The sequence below is a fragment of the Pleurodeles waltl genome, chromosome 12, assembly GCF_031143425.1.
Source record: "Pleurodeles waltl isolate 20211129_DDA chromosome 12, aPleWal1.hap1.20221129, whole genome shotgun sequence".
NCBI classification, from domain to species: Eukaryota; Metazoa; Chordata; class Amphibia; order Caudata; family Salamandridae; genus Pleurodeles; species Pleurodeles waltl.
This window is the reverse complement of record NC_090451.1, coordinates 101491912-101516615: the sequence shown is the minus strand read 5'-3', so window position 1 is coordinate 101516615 and position 24704 is coordinate 101491912. Positions and strand designations below refer to the sequence as shown.

The following is a 24704-nucleotide window of genomic DNA, read 5'->3' as shown; positions in this document are numbered from 1 at the left end:
TTCTAAAGGCAGGGGTCGCCTCAGCTCAGGACACCTTAGGGGCTGTCCTGACTGGTGGCTGACTCCTCCTTGTTTTTCTCATTATCTCCTCCAGCCTTGCCGCCAAAAGTGGGGGCAGTGGCCGGAGGGACGGGCATCTCCACTAGCTGGGATGCCCTGGGGCTTTGTAACAAAAGGGGTGAGCCTTTCATGCTCACCACCAGGTGTTACAGTTCCTGCAGGGGGAGGTGAGGAGCACCTCCACCCAGTACAGGCTTTGTTCCTGGCCACAGAGTGACAAGGGCACTCTCCCCATGTGGCCAGCAACATATCTGGTGTGTGGCATGCTGACAGAAACTGGTCAGCCTACACTACAAGTCGGATTAGTATTTAGGGGGCATCTGTGAGATGCCCACTGGGTGTATGTTACAATAAGTTGCACACTGGCATCAGTGTGCATTTATTGTGCTGAGAAGTTTGATACCAAACTTCCCAGTTTTCAATGTAGCCATTATGGAAATGTGGAGTTCATGTTTGACAAACTCCCAGACCATATACTCTTATGGCTAACCTGCACTTACAATGTCTAAGGTTTTGCTTAGACACTGTAGGGGCATAGTGCTCATGCACATATGCCCTCACCTGTGGTATAGTGCACCCTGCCTTAGGGCTGTAAGGCCTGTTAGAGGGTTGACTTACCTATGCCACAGGCAGTGTGAGGTTGACATGGGGCACTGAGGGGAGTGCCATGTCGACTTAGTCATTTTCTCCCCACCAGCGCACACAAGCTGTGAGGCAGTGTGCATGTGCTGAGTGAGGGTTCTCCAGGGTGGCATAAGACATGCAGCCCGTAGAGACCTACCCTGGCATCAGGGCCCTTGGTACCAGGGGTACAAATTACAAGGGACTTATCTGAGTGCCAGGGTTGCGCCAATTGTGGAGACAAAGGGACAGTTTAGGGAAAGAACACTGTTGCTGGGGCCTGGTTAGCATCCAACTGGATTTGTCATGAAGAATGCATGTTCACATTGTGCGTATGAGGGAGAAACACAGGTGAATCCAGACCGCTACAGTGGCTCTTATTTTCTCAGAGGGGCAATCGAAAAGGTTATTAAGAACTGCAAGCAGGTGATAATCCACCTAATTGTTATGGAGTAAATTGCTTTAAAGCAACAGAGAATACTTTCCAGCAACTTGTATAAGAAGAATATTTTTTATAGAAACAAGTTATTTGATGACTTATTTGATTACACATGTTTGTGCTACTCAAGTCCACATTCTCTACTCTTAAAGTTGCTAAGAAGACAAACGGTTTGGTATGCTTTACAGAGTCTGTGATTCTAACTAAAATGGCTACACAGGTGAAGTCCATCCACCTCTCTGTCACTACAGAGGGATATTGAGAGATGGAGATAGAAAATCCTGAGATGGAGATGAAGCTATTCTTTTTCTCTTAAGAATTTGGTTTTCCCTTGACTTTAGGCTGAATTTTCACCCCATTAAACATTAGATTTTTGGGCCATTTGAGTAACTGTAACTTTTCAGAATATACGACTGGCTCTAATTTCTATAATCCCATGGAACCTGCTATAACATCCCAGCACCCTGAATTTAAATTCCAACATGCACTGCTTGCTTGGGCTTCCTTTAACTTTGTAATTAGCTGTCCAGCATTGTTTAAGTTAGCATGCACTACTTCCTATGGCTGCTTTGAATTTCTTTCTCACCCCTATAGCCTACAGTATTTGGAGAAGACATGCGAATCACTGCCATCGACAGAGAAGGACAGTGAGCCCTGGATTCCACTTCTGGCATACAGACGCTCACTGAGTACAGAGGAGGAGACTTTGTCTGTAGTCAGTCGAATAGGCAGCAAAGGCTCCACTATGCGCCAGAAGAAGGGCCCAATACCATCTGCCAAAAGAAGACGTATAGATGGTGAGTTAGGTCACTCTGCATGGTTCTTTACTACTGTATATTTGACATGTTGAATGGTCTGCATTATCCCACATTACAGATAACATTGCTTGAAGCTTTTGAATTCACAGGAAGTAGCCAGTCTTTCACTAGTGCCACATTAGAACGCCATATTTCCCAGCTGCCACATCTAGTAACATGGGGCTGACCTCTGTCCTGTACACAAGGGTTTTTTGGGCTCCACACCAAGGATGTCCGACTAACTTGCTGGAGGGCCACAGTCATCCCTGATGTTTAGGATAGAATGAGACATATGAAAAAAAAAAAAAAAAAAAAACTGTTACGTAGGCGTTGATTATCCTGAAAATGGATCCAGCTCTTGTGGGCCAAAGATGTACACCTCCAGCTAAACAAAATGGCTGAGCTCTCACAAGTTCTGTAATTTAATGGACTCAAGCTCATTTCAGAGCACACCCCATTACTATTGCCTGATCCCACAAAATTGAGGTCATCTGATACAGACATCTAGTCAAAGATTCCTTACTTTTAAATTTCCTAGGCTTCTGACTGGATCTGGAAGATTTTTTTTTGTGAGCAAGTACCCCCCCTGTGTGTTGGTAGGTGGCGTTGTTCGGTTTCGCGCATTGTACCTGTCAAGTATTGTTGTGGTCACCTATATATGCGCCAGATTGGCGCGCGGACATAGGTTCTTTTCTTTCCACGCCAGTTAGCGCAGACACGGAAAAGAGCTGCCCCTCTCTTGGTTTTTGACAGAATGTTTTTTCAACGTTTTGTTGAGTGTTTATGCAGTGTGTTGAGGAAGACAGGATTTAGGCCTTATGGCACCTGTCTCAGCGCCATGTAGGTCACAGATCCCTTTAGACACCAGGGATATATATATATTTTTTCTTTACTTTGTTTTTATATATAGGGAGTGACCCCCTAGGCAAGGGTCGCTTCCCTGGGGGGCAAATTGTACTTAGGCCATTTCTGCCCCCTCGCCCTCCCATGGGGGCAGATCAGCCTATTTTTGTTAGGCCAATCTGCCCCCAAGGGGTGCAGAAACAACTAGACACCAGGGATTGGTGTGTGTATGTGTGTGTTTTGTTTAGGGGGCAGCAAGGATCGCCACGTTACTGTTGGCCATAGCTGTCCCCCTTGGGGGCAGATCGGCCTATTTTTGGAAGGCCCATCTGCCCCCAAGAGGGGCAGAAAGCCCAGCAGGGAAGATTTTTTTTTTTTTTCAAACCATAACCCCACCCTAAATAAATGGGACCAAAGTTGTTCTGTCAAAATCGTCCCACTTGGAATGGTGAGGGCTGCACTTTTTTGACTTTGGGACGCTGCCATGTAATAAAATCCACAAGACCCAGACACAAATGAAAACTAAACATCTGGTTGATTCCAGGGTGGTGTGCTTCACATGCACCCGCACCATTTTCTTACCCACAATGCCCTGCAAACCTCCAACTTTGCTGGAAATCACACATTTTTCCCATATTTTTGTGATGGAACCATCCGGAATCTGCAGGAATCCAAAAATTCCTACCACCCAACATTGTCTCATCTATACCAATAAAAATTCTGCTGCACTTGTCAGCCTAAAAATTTTTTTTTCTTCAAACTGCTCTTTTGGACCCGCTTTGGTTCTCCCTCAATTTCGAAAAAAAAATGATTTTTTAGCTACATTTGAGGTTTGCTGAGGATTCTGTTTAAGACAACATTGGGGAATCCACCAAGTCACACCTCCCAGTACTTCTTCGGTGTCTAGTTTTCAGAAATGTCTGGGTTTGGTAGGTTTCGGTAGATGGCTGCTGATCCCAGGACCAAAAACACAGCCCCCCCCCCCCCCCCCCCCCCCCCCCAAAAAAAACAGGTAGTTTTGTATTTGATAATTTTGATGTGTCCGGATTGTGTTTTGGGGCATTTCCTGTCGCGAGCACAAGTGAGGTACCATTTTTATCTGGAGATTTAGGGGAATGCTGGGTGGAAGGAAATTTGTGGCTCCTCCCAGATTCCAGAACTTTGTCACCAAAATGTGTGGAAAAGGTGTATTTTTGGCCACATTTTGAGGTTTGCAAAGAATTCTGGGTAACAGAAACTGGTGAGAGCCCCACAAGTCACCCCATCTTTGATTCCCCTAGGTGTCTAGTTTTCAAGAATGTGCATGTTTGGTAAGTTTCCCTAGGTGCCGGCTGAGCTAGAGGCCAAAATCCATAGCTAGGCACTTTGCAAAAAACACGTCCGATTTCAATGTAAAATGTGATGTGTCCATGTTGCGTTTCCTGTTGCTTGCATTAGGAACCCCCAAGCAAGTGATGTGCGAAGGTAGCCTCTTTCTAGCATTGTTACCCCCACTTTTGGTCTGTTTGTGAGTATGTTAGGGTGTTTTTACTGTCTCATTGGGATCCTGCTAGCCAGGACCCCAGTGCTCATAGTGAAAACCCTATTTGTCAGTGTGTTTTATATGTCTCACTGGGACCCTGCTAGCCAGGACCCCGGTGCTCATAGTTATGGCCTGCATGTGTATCCCTGTGTAGTGCTGAACTGTCACTGAGGCTCTGCTAATCAGAACCTCAGTGCTTAAGCTCTCTCTGCCTTTAAAATTGTCACTATAGGCTAGTGACCATTTTCACCAATTCTAATTGGCACACTGAAACACCTTTATAATTCCCTATTATATGGTACCTAGGTACCCAGGGTATTGGGGTTCCAGGAGCCCTATGGGCTGCAGCATTTCTTTTGCCACCCATAGGGATCTCGGACAAATCTTACACAGGTCTGCCACTGCAGCCTGAGTGAAATAACGCACACGTTATTTCACAGCCATTTTACACTGCACTTAAGTAACTTATAAGTCACTTATATGTCTAACCTTCACTTAGTGAAGGTTAGGTGCAAAGTTACTAAGTGTGAGGGCATCCTGGCACTAGCCCAGGTGCCTCCACATAGTTCAGGGCAATTTCCCCGGACTTTGTGAGTGCAGGGACACCATTACACACGTGCACTGCATATAGGTCAATACCTATATGTAGCTGCACAATGGTAACTCCGAATATGGCCATGTAACATGTCTACGATCATGGAATTGTCCCCCCATGACAAATCTGGTATTGGGGTGAGAATCCCATGCATCCCTGGGGCTCCACTATGGACCCCGGGTATTGCCAAACCCAGCTCTCTGGGGTTTTCTCCTCAGCTACCGCTACTGCCACCCCACAGACAGGGTTCTGCCCTCCTGGGGTCTGGGCCGCCCAGTCCCAGGAAGGCAGAACAAAGCCTTTCCTCTGAGAGAGGGTGTTACAACATCTCCCTTTGGAAATATGTGTTAAGGGCGGGGAGGAGTAGCTTCTCCCAGCCTCTGGAAATGCTTTGATGGGCACAGATGGTGCCCATCTCTGCGTAAGCCAGTCTACACCGGTTCAGGGAACCTCCAGTCCCTGATCTGCCACGAAACTGGACAAAGGAAAGGGGAGTGACCACTCCCCTGTCCATCACCACCCCAGGGGTGGTGTCCAGAGCTCCTCCAGTGTGTCCCAGACCTCTGCCATCTTGAATCCAGAGGTGTGGGGGCACAGTGGAGGCCTCTGAATGGCCAGTGCCAGCAGGTGACATGAGAGACCCCTCCTGATAGGTGCTTACCTCTCTAGATGGCCAAACCTCCTCTGAGAGCTATTTCGTTTGTCTCCTGTGGGCTTTTCCTCAGATAACTAATGCAAGATTTCCTCTGTATCTCCCTCTTCTACTTCTGCCAACGATCGACGCTGACTGCTCCAGGACGCCTGCAGAACTTCTACAAACTAGCAAGAAGACTACCATTGACATTGTAGCGCCTAATCCTGCCAGCTTTCTCGACTGTTTCCTGGTGGTGCATACTCTGGGGGCTGTCTGCCTTCACCCTGGATTGGAAGCCAAGAAGAAATCTCCTGTGGGTTGACAGAATCTTCCCCCTGCTCCAGCAGGCACCAAACTTCAGCTTCACAGGTACTCTGGGACCCCACTCATCCTGACGAGTGTGGCCCCTGGAACACAGGTGGTGGACCCAAATGACCCAGACTGTCCAGTGGTCCAACTGTCCAAATTTGGAGGAGGTAAGTCCTTGCCTCCCCTCTCCAGACAGTAATCCTGTGCACCACGTGAGCTGCAGCTGCTAGGGCTTCTGTGCACTTTTGCAAGTAATCCTTCGTGCACAGCATAGCCCAGGTCCCCAGGACTTCGTGGGACCCTCCTTTGTAGTGTTGAGATGACCGATGTGCTCAGTTTTCTTGAACCCATGTTCAAGTACTTCTGTGGGTGCTGCCTTCTTGTGCGTTGGCTCTGTGTTGCTGAGGACCTCCTCTGTCTCCTCTTCCAAGTGTTAACCTCCTGGTCCTTCCTGGGCCCGAGCAGCACCCCTTTTCTTCAACCGCGACCTTTGCAGCTAGCAAGGCTTGTTTGCGGTCTTTCGCTTAAAAGAAACAACGCTGCATCCTCCAGCACTCCGTGGGACATCTTCGCAAAAAGAAGTAGTTCCTGGCACCTTTCGTTGTTGCAGAATCTTCAGCTTCTTCCATCTGGAGGCAGCCATTTTGCACCTTCATCCGGGGTTTAGTGGGCTCCTGCCCCCTTGGACACTTTTGTGACTCTTGGACTTGGCCCCCTTCCTTTGGAGGTCCTCAGATCCAGGAATCCACCTTCAGTGCTTTGCAGTCTGTTGTGGTCTTTGCAGAATCCTCTATCATGAATTTAGTGTGTTTCTGGGGAAGTAGTATCACTTTACTCCTACTTTTTAGGGTCTTGGGGTGGGGTATCTTGGACACCCTTAGTGTTTTATTACACTCCCAGCAACTCTGTACACACTACACTAGCCTAGGGGTCCATTTGTGGTTCGCATTCCACTTTTAGGGTATATGGTTTGTGTTGCCCCCAGGCCTATTGCATCCTATTGTATTCTACAGTGTTTGCACTACTTTTCTAACTGTTTACTTACCTGATTTTGGTTTGTATGTATATTTTGTGTATTTTACTTACCTCCTAAGGGAGTATATCCTCTGAAATATTTTTGGCAAATTTTCACTAAAATAAAGTACCTTTGTTTTTAGTAATCCTGAGTATTGTGTTTCTTATGATATAGTACCGATATGATGTAAGTGGTATAGTAGGAGCTTTGCATGTCTCCTAGTTCAGCCTAAGCTGCTCTGCTATAGCTACCTCTATCAGCCTAAGCTGCTAGAACACTATTAATCTACTAATAAGGGATAACTGGACCTGGCACAAGGTGTGAGTAGCAGCAGGTACCCACTATAAGCCAGGCCAGCCTCCTACAATTGAGGTACCATTTTTATCGGAAGACTTGGGGGAACACAGAATAGCAAAACGAGTGTTATTGTCCCTAGTTTTTCTCTACATTTTTTCCTTCCAGATGTAAGACAGTGAGTAAAAAAGATGTCTATTTGAGAAATTCCCTGTAATTCACATGCTAATATAGGCACCCCATAATTCAGACATGTGCAAATAACCACTGCTTCTGAACACCTTATCTTGTGCCCATTTTGGAAATACAAAGGTTTTCTTGATACCTATTTTTCACTCTTTAAATTTCACCAAATGAATTGCTGGATACCCGGTATAGAATGAGAACCCATTGCAAGGTGCAGCTCATTTATTGGGTCTGGGTACCTAGGGTTCTTGATGAACCTGCAAGCCCTATATATACCCGCAACCAGAAGAGTCCAGCAGACGTAACAGTATATTGCTTACAAAAATCTGACATCGCAGGAAAAAGTTGGAGTAACACGTGGAGAAAAATAGCTGGTTTTTTTTGTTGTTTTTTTTACATCAATTTCAATGTTTTATTTCAGCTGTTATTTTATGTAGGAAACCCCTGTAGGATCTTCACAAATTACCCCTTGCTGAATTCAGAATTTTGAAATGTCAAGCTTTCTGGGATCCAGCATTGGTTTCCCACCCATTTCTGTCACTAACACTGGAAGGAGGCTCAAAGCACAAAAAATACTAAAAATGGGGTATGTCCCAGTAAAATGCAAATATTTTGTTGAAAAGTTGGGTTTTCTGATTCAAGTTTGCCTGTTCCTGAAAGCTGGGAAGATGGTGATTTTAGCACCACAAACCTTTTGTTGATGCCATTTTCAGGGGAAAAACCACAAACCTCCTTCTGCAACCCTTTTTTCCCATTGTTTTGAAAAAAAGAAAAATGTTGCTGTATTTTGGCTAATTTCTTGGTCTCCTTCAGGGGAACCCACAAAGTCTGGGTACCTCTAGAATCCCTAGGATGTTGGAACAAAAGGACGCAAATTTGGCATGGGTAGCTTATGTGGACAGAAAGTTACGAGGGCCTAAGCTCGAACTGCCCCAAACAGCCAAAAAAAGGCCTGACACCTGAGGGGGGAAAAGGCCTGGCAGCGAAGGGGTTAAGGTAATATTTGTGTTCATATGTTAATGTTGTTCGAACTTGTATTTATTGCTCAGTAATGCAAAGCCTTTCTTATTAGGGTGAACACTTTAAGGAAATGTTATAAGCCTCAGACTGCACTACTGACAGTGGGTCTAGCATAAAAATATATACATGTTTGCTAAGTTTAACATCATGAGGTTACGCACATTGCCCCCATAATACTCTCTGAATAAATGCAAATATTTGCAGAATCTTGAAAGCAAGATTGATGATTCTTTGCTTTCAAAATAAATTGTTCCCAAAAATGCAACTAAGTAAAAAAATGTTTTACTAAACAGCTGTGAAATTGTAGGCACCATTTCTTTGAAGCATTATTTAGTAAAATGTTTATGCAGCTAGTATTTATTAAAAAAATATATATATATCATAATGGAAAATCAGGGTAACAAGCTTCAACGGTATCGTGGAAAACATGAAAACAAACTGGCAAAGGTAAAACATCTGACATTGGTGGCCATCCTTGTGGTTTTGTCAGTGCGTGTCTTGTTTTGACATGGTTTTTGTACAACTTTATAGCTGTGGGAGCTGTGGAGCCCTCACTATTGTCAAGTCAAAGAAACTTTATTTCAGCTACAAGAGCCATAAAAGCTCATAGCAGCAATAAATACACAAGGTAATAAATATAACAATACATAAAATGATAAAAATGGAATAAAGATAAAATCCACTCACACAGTGCGATGGGACAGTCTAGTTGGAATCATTAAACAGATAAGAATTTCCTTCTGACAAACCAGCTAGCTCCGAGGAACTTGGCAATGGCGATCACTAGTGTTGGCCTAGTGTCTGATCTGAGGATTCGCAGGGCTATTTCAGAGCTGCGGACGCCCAGCAGTCTACATGCCGGGGCCAGCCATTTCCTACGTGAGGCGGTGTACACGGGGCAGACATAAAGGACGTGAGGGAGATTCTCGACGGGGCTTTGCAGGCTGGACAGTCGGTTGATTCATTGTGTGACCAGCGGCTGGTGAAAAGTCTTAATGGTAATGTTCCAATGCGGGGCTGAAAGTACAGTTTCCTTTCCCTTGAGACCGTGATTATGTCCCAAAAAGCCTCATACTTGGATGTCTCTTTTAAGTTAACAAAGTCACAGGATAATGTACTGTGAAGTGCAGCCCCTATATCTTCGTGATCTGCCATTTGCCAATATAGTTTCTTTAATTCGCTTTTCGAGGGAAAGACGGAGGTGGTTGGTGAATTCCAGAGTTCACTGAGCCCGAGTGATTAGAATGACCCCTCGATGTATCGTAGCCAGGGGATTCTGTGAAGATGATCAGCTTTTAAAATGACCTGCAGGGCTTCAGTAAAGGTTTCAAGCTCTGGAGTAGTCCAGAGACGCTGCCAGTACAGCAGAGGGCATAGGCGGGCTTTATGACCGATGCGTTTTATGCCAAGAACCTTAAAAAGGGGGAACAGTGGAGTGCTTGGCGGAAGGGACACAAGGTTTCTCAGGAAGTTGTTCTCTGCGATGGTTATGTCGTGGATTTTAGCATAACCCCATAGTTCGGACACAGCCTGAGCTTCGTATATCTGTATTGCTGGGCGAATTGGTTTTGTGTGTGAGAGGTGAAAGTTTTTTGATAGTACCCCTGTTGTTTGCTTTAGTTTTAAGGCTTGCTTTCCTATGTGTGATTTCCAAGACATGTTGTCAGTCAATGTTATACCCAGGTAGCTAAAAATGCCCACCTTCTCAAGTGTGTGCCCTCTAGTGTAAACTTCCCTCTAAAAGATCTATGGGGATTAAGGGTCATTAGTTTTGTTTTAGAGGCATTGATTTCAAGTCCCTGCGTTGAGCAGAATTTCTCAAAACACGTTAGGAGTTTCCTTAGTCCACTAGGGGTCTTGGATATCAAGAGAGTATCATCTGCAAAGAGCAAGACAGAGATTTTTTGTGTGCCAAGTGATGGTGCATCAGCCTCCACTCTAAGCAGGGAAGGGACGATTTCATTGATAAACAGAGAGAAGAGGGTCGAGGTGAGGACACACCCTTGCCGCACACCCCTTGATACATGGATTCTATCAGTTAGTTGACCCTTGTTGTCCCACCTAACTCGTGCGTAGTTGTCCTTGTGGATCGTATCAATATTGCTAGGATATGCTCCGGGATTCCCATTCGGGAGAGAGTGTCCCATAGCTTGTTGCGAGGTACTAGGTCAAAAGCAGACTTTAGATCCACAAAAGCTACATAAAGGCTCCCTTTGCCAATAAGCACTGTTTTCCAGTATAGACATAGGAACCTGTGGGCTTGATCAGTGGTAGATATTTTCTTCCGGAAACCAGCTTGGAGGGGACTAAGGATATCATATTCGGTCATCCAGTCTTTGATCTTTCCCAAGAGGCAGTGGCAGAAGACTTTTGCACACAGTCAATTAGACTAATTGGTCTATAGTTGCAGGGAAGTGATCTGTCGCCCTTTTTAAAGATTGCGATAACAATAGCCCCTTTCCAGGACTCTGGGATAGGCGCCCCAGATGCTATAACGTTCGCTATGATGGTGAGGTATCTTGACCAGGATGCTATGTCAGTTGAGAACAGGTATGCTGGGACACCATCCGAGCCAGGCGCCCTGCCACGTTTTATGGTGCCTAGGGAGTAAGTTATGTCACTTTGAGAGAACAACTGGGGTACTTCAGTGGTGGGTGCTAAAGAAGTATTTAGGCAGGGGTCCATGTGGACAGGAGTGGGGCTATCATGGTCATGGGAGTACAGCCTGCTAAAATGATCTACCCAGTCCTTCGGGGCAATGTTGGTTGTAATGTCCAATCCACTGCTTTCTGGGCCTCGCGCGGCCAGGGACCAGTACAGACTACAGTTCCTCTCGCGGACAGCGTCACTAAGTGCTGTCCACCACTTGTCATCTTGGTCACGCTTGGCTTTGCGTATGGCTGACTTGTCAGACTTTCTAGCTAGGCGGATAGCAGTGGCATCCTTGGATTTAATAGCTTGGATTAAGCGCTTATTTAGGGACTGACACATTTTATTGAACCAGCGGTGCCTACCTATGGGTCTCTTGCCATCATGGGCTGGGGATACTAAGAAGTGGGCTGCGATATCCCTGAAGCATGAGGTCTGGATTAAACTTATTTCCTTATAGGGGATTGCGGGACCCACCTCACCATTGTAACAAACATTGGCAAATATAACAATATTTTTGTTTTGGCAATGAGTGAAACTTTGCGTGTCGACATTCTGCTTGTGAAAGAGCAGAATGCTGTCACTCACTCTGAAGCCAGTCAATAGAGAAAGAGAGTTGTAACAAAAACAAAAGGTATTGGTTAACACCATATCTAATTAGGGGCTCAATTCTTAACCAAAGTGCACCCATGGTATATGCGCTTGGATTAATGCAGCTTTACGGTTTTCCTGAATTCACAAGTATTTACAGAAGTAGGCCAGGGAATTGTTCTCCTAAAAAAATATTTGTGAACTGCATTGTAGCACGAGCAAATCTGTATCTGTGGATTTGCTCATGCAAAAATCTTCTGAGCGTTTAAATGTTCACTGTGCCTCCAACCAATTTTTTCCCCAACCCTGGAAGAGATTTTATTTCTGCTCATGTCGGGTGTAAATGTCTAACATTCCGCAGTATGAGAAAAGATTAGAGAAGAGCTGTTAAAAACACCTAACCTTACTATAGTATGAGCCCAAGCATAATCGAAAAGGCTATAATGAGAGCTCTTATTTAATGAAACTGCTGTTATAATGTGTGTAGTAGGCTGGCTCAGTTTATGGTGTGGCACACTATACTGAGTCCATGCAAGTCTTAGTGATAGTGTTTAGGTGTCCAGATAGCAAATGCTCTCTAAGGCTAACTGAGGTGAGCAGCTAAAGCTTATCTAGGAGGAGTGTAAAGCACTTGCAATACCACAATAGTCAATCAGTATCTAGTCACAAGAAAGAACCACACTGGGTGTTGCAAAAAATAGTCTTCTTTATTACAACACTTAAGTTATTTTAACATTGGTATGTCTCCACCTGGAGATATTAACACCAAAATATACAGTTAGCAATAATCAGGAAAAGCATAAAAATACATGGGGCTCTATTGGGGATGCAAAGCATATACTAAAAAGGTGGTATAAGAATGGAGGTGCCCAACCAAGGTAAGTGTGATAGGATCTCAGGAGCTGGGGGAGTAGGAAATTACCAGAGGTAAGTACTAGAAATTCCACAGGCGCACATGTGCCGAGTTATTGAGTCGGGTGTCGCATAGGCTAACACAAGACCGATGCGGTTGGATTTTTATGTATTCAGGATCCTTCACAGCGGAACCCAGTTGGTACAAAGAAGGTTGGAGAGTGCCCCCACCAATGGAAGACCAGAATACGTACACCAGGGAGCCCAGGTGTAGAGGGGGAAGATGGCATCAGAAACTCTCGGAGTCAGTGGAAGCCTCGATTGTCCAGCTGCTGGCGCGACCCGTGGACCAAGTCAGTGGAACCCAAAGGTGGATTCCGGATGAGGGTTGTAGGAAGTTGGCTCTGTATATATTATCTCAAAGTAAGAAATAGTGTGCACAGAGACCAAGGGTTCCCCTTAGAGGTAAGATAGTGGCAAAATTAGATAATTCTAATGCTCTATTTTATGGTAGTGTGGTCGAGCAGTAGGCTTATCAGAGGGTAGTGTTAAGCATTTGTTGTACACACATAGGCAATAAATGAGGAACACACACTCGGACTTAACTCCAGGCCAATAATTTTTATATAGAAAAGTATTTTCTTAATTTGTTTTTAGAACCACAAGTTCAAGATTTGAAGTAAATACATAAAATGCAAGCTACTCCATACAGGTAAGTTAGGAATTTTGAATTAGAGCAATACACAGTTTTAGTTAAAATGGCAATAAGCTATTTTAAAAGTGGACACAGTGCAAAATTCAACAGTTCCTGGGGGAGGTAAGTAATGGTTAGTTTGTCGGGTAAGTAAGAAAATTACAAGTCTAAGGTCCTGGGCAAAGGCAGACCACCATTGGTGGTTCAAGGCAACCCCAAAGTTACCACACCAGCAGCTCAGGGCTGGTCAGTGGCAGAGGTCAAAGAGGTGCCCAAAACACATAGGCGCCTATGAAGAACAGGGGTGCTCTAGTTCCAGTCTGCCAGCAGGTAAGTACCCGTGTCCTCGGAAGGCAGACCAGGGGTGTTTTGTAGAGCACTGGGGTGGACACAAGCAGGCACACAAATCACACCCTCAGCGGCACAGGGGCAGCTGGGTGCAGTGTGCAAAGCAGGCGTCCGGTTTTGTATTAGAAACAATGGAGGGACCCGGGGGTCACTCTTACGGTGCAGGCAGGGAACAGGGGGGGGTTCTCAGGCCAGCCACCAACTGGGCTAGGCAGAGGGTCACCTGATGGTCACTCCTGCACTGAGGTTCGGTTCCTTCTGGTCCTGGGGGCTGCGGGTGGTCCAGACGTCGGGTTCTTTGTTACAGGCAGTCGCGGTCAGGGGGAGCCTCTGGATTCTCTCAGCATGCGTCGCTGTGGGGGAGCAGGGGGGTCATCTCGGGCTACTCACGAGGTCGCAGTCGCCTGGGAGTCCTCCCTGTAGTGTTGGTTCTCTGGAGCTCGAGCTGGGGGCGTCGGGTGCAGAGGGTGAAATCTCGCGCTTCCGGCAGGAAGAGTGAAGTCTTTGAAAGTTGCAAAGTTGTTGCTTGTGTTGAACAGAGCCGCTGTTCATGGGAGTTTCTTGGTCCTTTGGTTCAGGGCAGTCCTCTGAGGCTTCAGAGGTCGCTGGTCCCTGTCGGATGCGTCGCTGTTTGTTGTTTTCTTCGAGTCAGGAGACAGGCCGGTAGGGCTGGGACCAAAGCAGTTGTCATCTCCGTCGTCTCTGCAGGGCTTTCAGGTCAGCAGTCTTTCTTCTTGTTTCAGGTTGCAGGAATCTGATTTCCTGGGTTCTGGGGTGCCCCTAAATACTGAATTTAGGGGTGTGTTTAGGTCAGGAAGACAGTAGCCAATGGCTACTGTCCTGGAGGGTGGCTACACCCTCTTTGTGCCTCCTCCCTGAGGGGAGGGGGGCACATCCCTAATCCTATTGGGGGAATCCTCCAATCTCAAGATGGAGGATTTCTAAAGGCAGGGGTCTCCTCAGCTCAGGACACCTTAGGGGCTGTCCTGACTGGTGGGTGACTCCTCCTTGTTTTTCTCATTATCTCCTCCACCCTTGCTGGCAAAAGTGGGGGCAGTGGCAGGAGGGGTAGGCATCTCCACTAGGTGGGATGCCCTGGGGTGCTGTAACAAAAGGCATGAGCCTTTGAGGCTCACCGCCAGGTGTTACAGTTCCTGCCGGGGGAGGTGAGAAGCACTTCCACCCAGTACAGGCTTTGATCCTGGCCACATAGTGACAAAGGCACTCTCCCCATTTGGCCAGCAACTCGTCTGGTTGTGGCAGGCTGGCAGAAACTGGTCAGCCCAGCACTAGGAGTCGTACTGGCCTTCACGGGGGCATCTCTAAGATTCCCTCTAGGTGCATTTTACAATAAATTCCACACTGGCATCAGTGTGCATTTATTGTGCTGAAATGTTTGATACCAAACTTCCCAGATTTCAGTGTAGCCATTATGGAACTGTGGAGTTCGTGTTTGACCAACTCCCAGACTCTTACAGCTACCCTGCACTTACAATGTCTAAGGTTTTTCTTAGACACTGTAGGGGCATAGTGCTCATGCACATATGCCCTCACCTGTGGTATAGTGCACCCTGCCTTAGGGCTGTAAGGCCTGCTAGAGGGGTGACTTACCTATGCGACCTCTGACCTTCTTTATGTCTAGAGCTCGCCCCCCACGTCCGCAGCACCACCCAGCTGTCTCGTGCCCCTGACCCCCGCCCTCGCTGCTGCTAGCGTGTTCGAGGCCCTGGTAAGCCTCACTTGACCCGTGTGCCGCTTTTCGCCGTCCTGTAAGTGTTTTTCCTATTTTTCAGCGCCTTGCCTCCTTGCGCTTCTGCCCCTGTTGTGCCCCTTCTGATTACTGTACCCCGATTGTAATTTGTGCCATAATTGTATTTTGTGACTGTTTTTGAACTTTTTCTTACTGTTTTTGCCTTGCTTTTTCCCTGTTTTTTTCGCCCCTTGGGCGCTCCCCCTTGCCGATCTACCCTTGCCGCTGCCTCCCTGCGGCCCCGCCCCCCTCGTGCCCCCATTCGCCACTCCCTCCCGCCTCCCAGCTGCTCCTCCCTCCCCCCTCCCTTCTTAATGGCTGGCGCTTCGCGTCCGCGCCGCTGGCGTGCCAGAGGCAAGCGCGTCTGCGCCTGGATCGCGCCCAGCGCCACCCCCCCTGGTCCTCACGCCCCCCGCATCCCCACCTTTCGCTACTCGGCCAGCGAACTCCTCGCCCTCAACCCTGGCCCCTCCACAGAATGCTTCCAGGCCACCCCGAAGCACACCAAAGGACCTTTTTCCTGCCGCACCTGCAACAGAACAACGAAGTCTGCAACAACCAACACAAACCACCTGCACTGCATCCTCCTTAACACACGCTCTGCACGAAAGCACGCCATCGAGCTCTGGGACCTGCTCGACACCACCGCCCCAGATGTAGCCTTCCTAACCGAAACCTAGTGGAACGACTCCTCGGCCCCAGCCATCGCCATCCCTGACGGCTACAAGATCACCAGAAGAGATTGCACCAACGGAATCGGCGGAGGAATAGCCATCGCCCACAAATCCACCCTCAAGATCCACACCCACACGGACGACACCCTCAAGACAGCCGAACACCTCCACTTCCAGATCCACACGGACCCTAACACTACCCTCAGAGGAACCCTCATATACCGTCCTCCAGGACCAAGAGCCCCCTTCAGCGACACCATCTCCGACCTCGCAAGCACCCACGCCCTCGCCTCTTCAGACTACATCCTCCTGGGAGACCTCAACTTCCACCTGGAGAACAACAATGACGCCAACACCGCATCACTGACCACCAACCTCTCCAACCTCGGACTCCGTCAACTGGTCAACACACCCACCCACATCGCCGGCCACACCCTTGACCCACTCTTCACTGCAAGCAACCACATCTCATTCAGCCACACCTCCGAACTCCACTGGACCGACCACCACTGCGTCCATTTCACCTTCAAGAAAAACACCGAACACCACCGCACCCTACTACCGCCTCACCGCCACTGGGGAAAAGTCACCGAAGACCAACTAGCCAGCACCCTCGACAAAAACACCCCACCGACCCGGACTCCGCCGCCATCAACCTCCAACAATGGATCCTCAACTGCGCCAACATCCTAGCACCACTCAAGAGACCCACCGTCAACCAAGAAAAGAAAAAAACAGCCTGGTTCACAGACGAACTGACCACCTCCAAACGCACCTGCCAGAAACTCAAGAAAAAATTGATCCTCGAGCGCACACCCGACAACCTTGCTACCCTCAAGGAAGCCAACCGCGAACACCACCAACTGATCCGACTCGCCAAACGCTCCCACTTCACAGAACGCCTTAACAACAACGCACACGACTGCAAGGAACTCTTCTGCATCGTGAAGGAGCTCTCCAGCCCCAACGCCAACGATGTCCCACCATCCCAGAAACTCTGCGACGATCTCTCCACCTTCTTCTACCAGAAAATCGCAGCCATCCACGACAGCTTCAACACCGCACCTCCGCCTGACCCCACCCCCAACAACTCCTCCCACGCCGACCGCCTCACCACCTGGACCCACGTAGACGACGCCGAAACACTAAAGACCATGAACTCCATCCACTCAGGATCTCCCTCTGACCCCTGCCCACATCACGTCTTCAACAAAGCCGACGTCACCATCGCCCCCAAACTCCGCAAGATCATCAACCTTTCCTTCAACACCGCTACCTTCCCGGACAGCTGGAAGCACGCAGAAATCCAACCCCTCCTCAAGAAACCTAAGGCTGACCTCAACGATCTCAAAAACTTCCGACCGATCTCCCTCCTCCCTTTCCCAGCGAAAGTCATCGAGAAGATCGTCAACGCACAGCTCTCCCACTACCTCGAAGACAACTCCATCCTAGACCCCTCCCAATCCGGTTTCAGACGCAACCACAGCACAGAGACTGCACTCCTCGCCGCCACAGATGACATCAGACAACAAATGGACAACGGCGAAACTTCAGCCCTCATCCTCCTAGACCTCTCCGCTGCCTTCGACACGGTCTGCCACCGCACCCTACTAAATCGCCTCCACAAAGCCGGTATCCAAGACAAAGCCCTCAACTGGATCTCCTCTTTTCTCTCCGGCAGAACCCAGAGAGTCCGACTCTCACCCTTCCGCTCCGAAGCCACCAACCTCATCTGCGGCGTCCCTCAAGGCTCCTCGCTAAGCCCAACGCTGTTCAACGTCTACATGGCCCCCCTTGCACAACTGGCCCGTCAGCACGACCTCAGCATCCTCTCCTACGCCGACGACACCCAGCTCGTCCTCTCCCTGACCAAAGATCCTCACACCGCCAAAGCCAACCTCCACGAGGGACTGAAATCCATCGCCGAGTGGATGAGCAACAGCCGCCTGAAACTAAACTCCGACAAGACGGAAGTTCTCATCCTCGGCCACTCCCCCTCGGCCTGGAACGACTCTTGGTGGCCCACCGCCCTGGGCCCCCCACCCACCCCAGCCAGCCACGCACGAAACCTCGGCTTCATCCTCGACTCCGCTCTCACCATGTCCAAACAGGTCAACGCAGTCTCCTCTTCCTGTTTCAACACCCTCCGCATGCTCCGCAGAATCTTCAAGTGGATTCCAACAGGAACCAGAAAGACGGTGACCCAAGCCCTCGTCAGTAGCAGACTCGACTACGGCAACGCACTCTACACAGGCATCCCAACTAAAGACATCCAACGACTCCAACGCATCCAGAACGCATCCGCCCGCCTGATCTTCGACATACCCCGCCGATGTCACATCTCCCACCACCTGAAGGACCTCCACTGGCTCCCCGTGGACAAGAGGATCACCTTTAAACTCCTCACCCACGCACACAAGGCACTACACGACACCGGACCCACCTACCTGAACACCAGACTCAACTTCTACGTTCCCTCACGCCAACTACGCTCTGCCAACCTTGCCATCGTCCCCCGAATCCAGCACAAGACCTCTGGCGGCAGATCCTTCTCCTACCTCGCCGCCAAGACCTGGAACTCACTCCCAACCTCACTACGCCAAACCCAGGACCTCCTCACCTTCAGGAGACTCCTCAAGACATGGCTCATCGAACGATAGCAGCTAATCCCCCCCCCCACCCCCTCCTCCCCCCAGCGCCTCAAAACCCTAACGGGTACATAGCGCGCTTTATAAATCTAATGATTGATTGATTGATTGATTATGCCACAGGCAGTGTGAGGTTGACATTGCACTCTGAGGGGAGTGCCATGTCAACTTAATCATTTTCTCCCCACCAACACACACAAGCTGTGAGGCAGTGTGCATGTGCTGAGTGAGGTGTCCCCAAGGTGGCATAAGACATGCTGCAGCCCTTAGAGACCTTCCCTTGCATCAGGGCCCTTGGTACTAGAGGTACCATTTGCAAGGGACTTATCTGAGTGCCAGGGCTGTGCCAATTGTGGAAGCAAAGGTACAGTTTGGGGAAAGAACACTGGTGCTGGGGCCTAGTTAACAGGGTCCCAGCACACTTTCAATCATAACTGGCATCAGCAAAAGGCAAAAAGTCAGGTAACCATGCCAAGGAGGCATTTCCTTACAAGGGGAACCTGAAAAAGAAGGGAATAGTGTCCAGACTCCTAGAAGGTGTCCAGGTGGTGCAGGTAAGCAGTGCCCACCCTCTAGGCGGTGACGTTCTTGCAGATCGGTGAAAGAAGTTGTCCAGCTGCGGAGTCCAGGGGGATGCAGGAGATCCTTGGAGTCGCCCACGAGCTGTTCCACATCGGTCGTCGGGTTGCAGGAGGGTCAATGGCCAACAGGACCCCCAAGAAGCCTTGGCAAATGTAAATAGCGGTTGCAAAGAAGTTTGCAGATTTTGGAAGACCAGCAAAGTCCCAGTGACTCAACCCTTGGTGGGGAGTCAGGACAGGCCTTCAGCAGGAAGGAAAGCCAGCTTGATTTGGAGGAGCCCCTATGAGTGACCAACTGAGAGCAGGCACAGGGATTCGCAAGGAGGCCTCAGCAGCACAACAAACAAGAGTCCCATGTCACAGAAGCTGCAGAGGGGGTGCTGAATCTAGAGTTGCCAAGTGCTGGAGGCTGGGGCTTCATGGAGCTTGAAGATCTTGGAGGAAGATCTAACAAACTTTGGCAAGAGCAACGGTTGTGGTGCACAGGGGATCTGATCCAGTGGCTGCAGCAAAGGTCCACCGTCTCACAAGTTGGTCAGAAGACTAGTTTGGCCCACAGAGGACCACAGAACCACCACATGTGAGCAGAGCCTTTGTTATCCGTGGGACAGCAGGATCCACCGGCCGTTCGTCTTGAGGTGCCTGCAGCTGCAGGGGAGTGACTCCTTCATTCCAAGGGAGATTCCTTCTTGCTTTTTGAATACTTACTGAGTCCTTGTGACTCTCGAGGATGCACAGCCATGGAGGTTGCAGACATCTTGCAGGAGCTGGAGAAATAACATTGCAGTGTGAGCTCTCCCAACTGGACACAGTTTTGTTTCAGTTCCAAAAGCAGATCAGAAGCATTTCTGGTAGCCAGGAACAGAAAATGTCTTGCAAAGAGTTCCTTGAAGAGTCTGGTTCGATTAATCTGATGACCCGCCCTCGGGGGAGCCCTTAAGTAACCGTAAAAGGGGACTGGTCACTCTCTGAAGTGACCCACCTATCAGAGGGGAGGTCAGGGATGTCATCTACCTAGCCTAACCAGTCAGATGCTCCCAGGGTCCTGTGCACATCTTATTGACAAGATGGCAGAATCAGCCAGCCACCTTGCAGAGCTCTTTGCACCTCCCTAGGGGAGGAGCTGGACTGGGGGATGGACACTCCCCTGTTCCTTGTGTGGTTTCGCGCCAGAGTGTAAACCAGGGGTTCCTGAACTGGTGCAAACCAATTGATGCAAGGGGGTCACCAAATGTGCCCTTCAGCGCAGTCTGGTGGCCCTCATGGGCCCCCCTAGCCCAGCCCATTGACACCTATTTCAAAGGGAGAGGTCTGCAGTAAAAACTTTGTTCTGCCTTCCTCTGCTTCAGCTAAGTTCATCAGCATGATGGCAGTCGGCAGTAGCGAGGGCTGGCAGCCCGACCCCATGAGGATGCACAGCAGAACTGGGGGATCCTCCAAGAAACCCCCACAGTACAGGGGCTCATGCAATTAGCACTGGAATTGGGGTAGTTGCATGATTTCAACATGTTTGATACCCAACATGCCTAGGTTTGGAAAAGCCATTATGTAGTTGGACCACTTGTGTTGGCCAGTGTCCACTACATACCTGAAGATGGTTTACCAGCAATTACAAGCCCAGGGACTGGAGTCTGTGGTTTGTAGGAGTACCCTGCTCATACAGGAGTACCCTCAAACTTAGGGACATCCACCATGCCCTTGGGCTGAAGGGCCTACCAGAGGGGGACTTTTAATTTTTAAGTGCAGTGACCAGGTTCAGTGGTGAAAAGGTGCATGCACCATTCCATGCAGGCTGCAATGGCTGGCTTGTAGACAGTTTGCATGGGCTCCCATGGGTGGCACAATACATGCTGCAGCCCATGGGAGACCCCTGGTGTATCAATTCCTTGGGTATCTAAGTACCATATACTAGGGACTTGCATGGGTGCGCCGGTATGCCAATTGTGGGATGTAAAGTTCACCAGCAACCATATTTAGAGGAGAGAGCACAGGTACTTGGGTCCTGGTTAACACTACAATCTAAAATACTGACACCAGGCAGAAAGTCGGGGTAACTGTCAGAATGATGCTACTTTCCTACAATGTGTCCCTGCACTATGTGGCAGCAAAGGGAAAAGTGGATTTTTTTGCACAGGCCAAGTAGATTTGTGAAGCAACATGGTCCACGGACAAGTACATATTTTATTAAATTCCACACCCCTGACCCTTGGTGGCAGTCAAGATAAACATCTTGACAGAAGTGCTTTAACCAGGAGCATCATCTTCCAAACCCTTGCTCCCCTGTAAGAAACACTTACAAGCCCAGCACACTGCTCATGTGAACAGCACAATCACCCTGCACGAGGGGAACCAGAGTTTCCTCACCACACCCCCCCACACCTGAGAGCTTGATAGTCCAAGCCTCTACTTACACAGAGGCATACCCTGCTGCACCCTGGGCTGGGAATCCAAGAGGATGGGCACCTTAGACAAGAAAATGTTTTCTTCCACCACCCGAACATTGCGGTCGGTGAACACTACATGCCTTTTGGGGTGCTAATCCCACACTCTGTGAAACACGGTTGTGCAAGTGCTGCCACAGGTCCCAGAGGAGGCTAGGGCCATTTTCTGCCAAGCAGTCCAAGACTGGAGAGATGCAGCAAAGTTCACCCTCAGATGTTGTTTGGATATGACTGACTCGCTGGACAGAGCAGTTTCTCGACAGTGGCGCATCGGCACCCTGCCTTGTTGAGAACGTCTGGCTATTCGGGGGATGTCCAGGCCAACCTTTTTGGACAAGCCCTTCGAAGAGACCGCCTCTAAAGAGGCAGACTCAGCGCTGGAACGCTTTAAGGACTCGTGAGCTATGGCTAAGTCCTTGGGCCTCTATTGCCCCATGTCGCCAGTCTGCCTTTCTCCCCATTTGTGGACATGGAAGGGGCGTACCACCACGGCAGGCCTATGCCAGCCATTGACACCCCCCTTCCCCCCCCCCCCCCCCCCCCCCCCCAATCAATCAAACAAATTTCTTAAGCGCACTACTCACCCGGTATGGTCTCAAGGTGCTGGGGGGGCGGGGGGTTACTGCTCAAAAAGCCATGTTTTGAGGTGCTTTCTGAAGCTTAGGAGGTCCTGGGTCTTGTGTAGGTTGGTGGGGAGAGAGTTCCAGGTTTTGGCGGCGAGGTGGGAGAAGGATCTGCCGCCGGAGGTGGTGCGTTGGATGCGGGGGACTGTAGCGAGGTCGGCGGAGTGGAGCTGTTGAGTTGTTTTGTGGAACTTGATTCATTCGTTGAGAGAGGGTGGACCGGTGTCGTGGAGGGCTTTGTGAGCGAGGACAAGGATTTAGAAAATTATCCTTTTGTTGATGGGCAGCCAGTGTAGGGATCTGAGGTGGGTGGAGATGTGTTTGTGGCGAGGGTGGTTGAGGATGAGATGTGCGGCTGCGTTCTGGATGTGCTGGAGTTTTCTCTGAAGCTTGGCTGTGGTCCCTGCGTAGAGGGCATTGCCGTAGTCCAGTCTGCTGCTTAGGAGGGTGTGGGTGACGGTTCTTCTTGTTTCTAAAGGAATTCATTTGAAAGTCTTGCGTAGCATGCGAAGGTTGTTGAAGCAGGAGGATGATAATGGCATTGATTTGCTGGGTGACTGAGAGAGTTGAGTCCAGTATGATGCTGAGATTGCGTGCGTGCGTGCGTGGGCGGTGGGTGTTGGGGGTGGTCCAAGGGTGGTGGGCCACCAAGAGTCGTTCCATGCTGTCTTGCTGGGACCGAAGATGATGATCTCGGTTTTTTTCTGAGTTCAATTTGAGGTGGCTTGCTGTCATCCAGTTAGCGATGGCAAGGAGTCCAGCGTGTAGGTTATTCTTGGTGGTAGATGGGTTTCTCATGAGGGAGATGATGAGCTGGGTGTCTTCAGCGTATGAAATTATGGTGAGGCTGTGGGGGGCGGATGATGATGGCGAGTGGAGCCATGTAGATATTGAAAAGGGTGGGGCTGAGGGAGGATCCTTGGTGGACCCCACAGATGGTCTTGGTGGCTGTAGACCGGAAAGGAGGGAGGCGAACTCTTTGGGTAATTTGGGAGAGGAAGGAGGTGAGCCAGTCCAGGGCTTTGTGACGAATTCCGGCATCGAAGAGGTGTGTGCGAAGGGTTTGGTGGCATACGGTGTCGAAAGCTGCGGAGAGGTCTAGGAGGATGAGGGCGACAGTTTCAGCCTTGTCCAATCTGGTCCTGATGTAGTCTTTACAGGCGATGAGGGTGGTCTCAGTGCTGTGGTTTTTGCAGGAACCAAACTGGGAGACTAAGAGTATGTTGTTGTCTTCTAGGAAGCGAGACAGTTGTGTGTTTACTATCTTCTCTATGACCTTTGCAGGGAAGGGGAGAAGAGAGATAGGTCTGTAGTTTGTGAGGTCTTCAGGGTCTGCTTTGAGTTTTTTTAGAAGAGCTTTGACTTGGGCGTGTTTCCAAATATCTGGGAAGGTTGCGGTCTCGAGGGTGCTGTTGATGACGGCCCAGAGCTGGGGAGCAATGATTTGGCTGGCCTTGTTGAAGATGTGGTGGGGGCAAGGGTCTGTTGGGGAGCCTGAGTGGATGGAGCTCCTGGTTTTGCCAATTTCTTCATCGTTGGTGGGGGTCCAGGTGTTCAGTACGATGGTGCGGCCGGGTGCTGTGGTGTTGGCTGTGTCAGTGGTGGTGATGGTGGGTGATGACAATGTGAAGCTGTCGTGTATGTCTGCGATCTTGCAGTGGAAGTAGAGGGAGTTGCAGAGGTCTTGGGAGTGTGGAGCGTCAATGGCGCAGGATTTGGGTTTGGTGAGTTCTTTGATGATGGTAATAAGTTCCTTGCTGTTGTGTGCTTTTTCGTCTGAGTTTTTTGTAGATGGATCGTTTGGTGGTCCAACCCCTCCCCCACCGCCAACCCGACCCCCAAGCAGCTGGAGTTTCCAAGCCCCTCTAATCTTGTTCTGCAGGACCCTGGGTGTCCAGTTGGTGGGAGAATCCACCATCATCTGCACTACTGGCAGTCCACAACATTGGACAAATGGGTCTAGCAGATCATTCGGAGAGGCTACTCCCGCCCCTTCAAAACCTCCCCTCCCACTATACCTTCAATTCAGGATCCGGTGAACACTGTTCAATATCTACATGGCCCCCCTTGCACAAGTGGCCCGGCAATACGACCTCAACATCATCTCCTACGCCGATGACACCCAGCTCATCCTCTCCCTCACCAAGGACCCGCACACGGCCAAAACCAACCTCCACGAGGGTATGAAGGCCATCGCCGAATGGATGAGAAACAGCCATCTGAAGCTGAATTCAGACAAGACGGAGGACCTCATCCTCGGACCCACCCCTTCAGCCTGGGGCAACTCGTGGTGGCCGACCACACTGGGAACCCCACCAACTCCGACCGACCATGCACGCAATCTAGGATTCATCCTCGACTCCTCCCTCTCCATGTCCAAACAGGTCAACGCAGTCTCCTCCTCCTGCTACAACACCCTCTCATGCTCTGCAGGATCTACATGTGGATCCCGACTGAAACAAGAAGAACCGTGACACAGGCCCTCGTCAGCAGCAGGCTAGACTACGGCAACGCACTC

General features: G+C 49.5%; 1 protein-coding gene across 1 annotated transcript in view; it reads left to right on the top strand.

Annotated features, from left to right (window-relative positions):
* The window catches only part of LOC138267072 (cohesin subunit SA-2-like), a 1140873-nt gene that overhangs the window by 1094603 nt on the left and 21566 nt on the right, over nucleotides 1–24704 (top strand). Inside the window, exon 28 of the mRNA XM_069215920.1 lies at nucleotides 1715–1952. Within this exon, the coding sequence (XP_069072021.1) occupies nucleotides 1715–1952 (238 nt within the window). The remainder of the gene's footprint in view (nucleotides 1–1714; nucleotides 1953–24704) is intronic.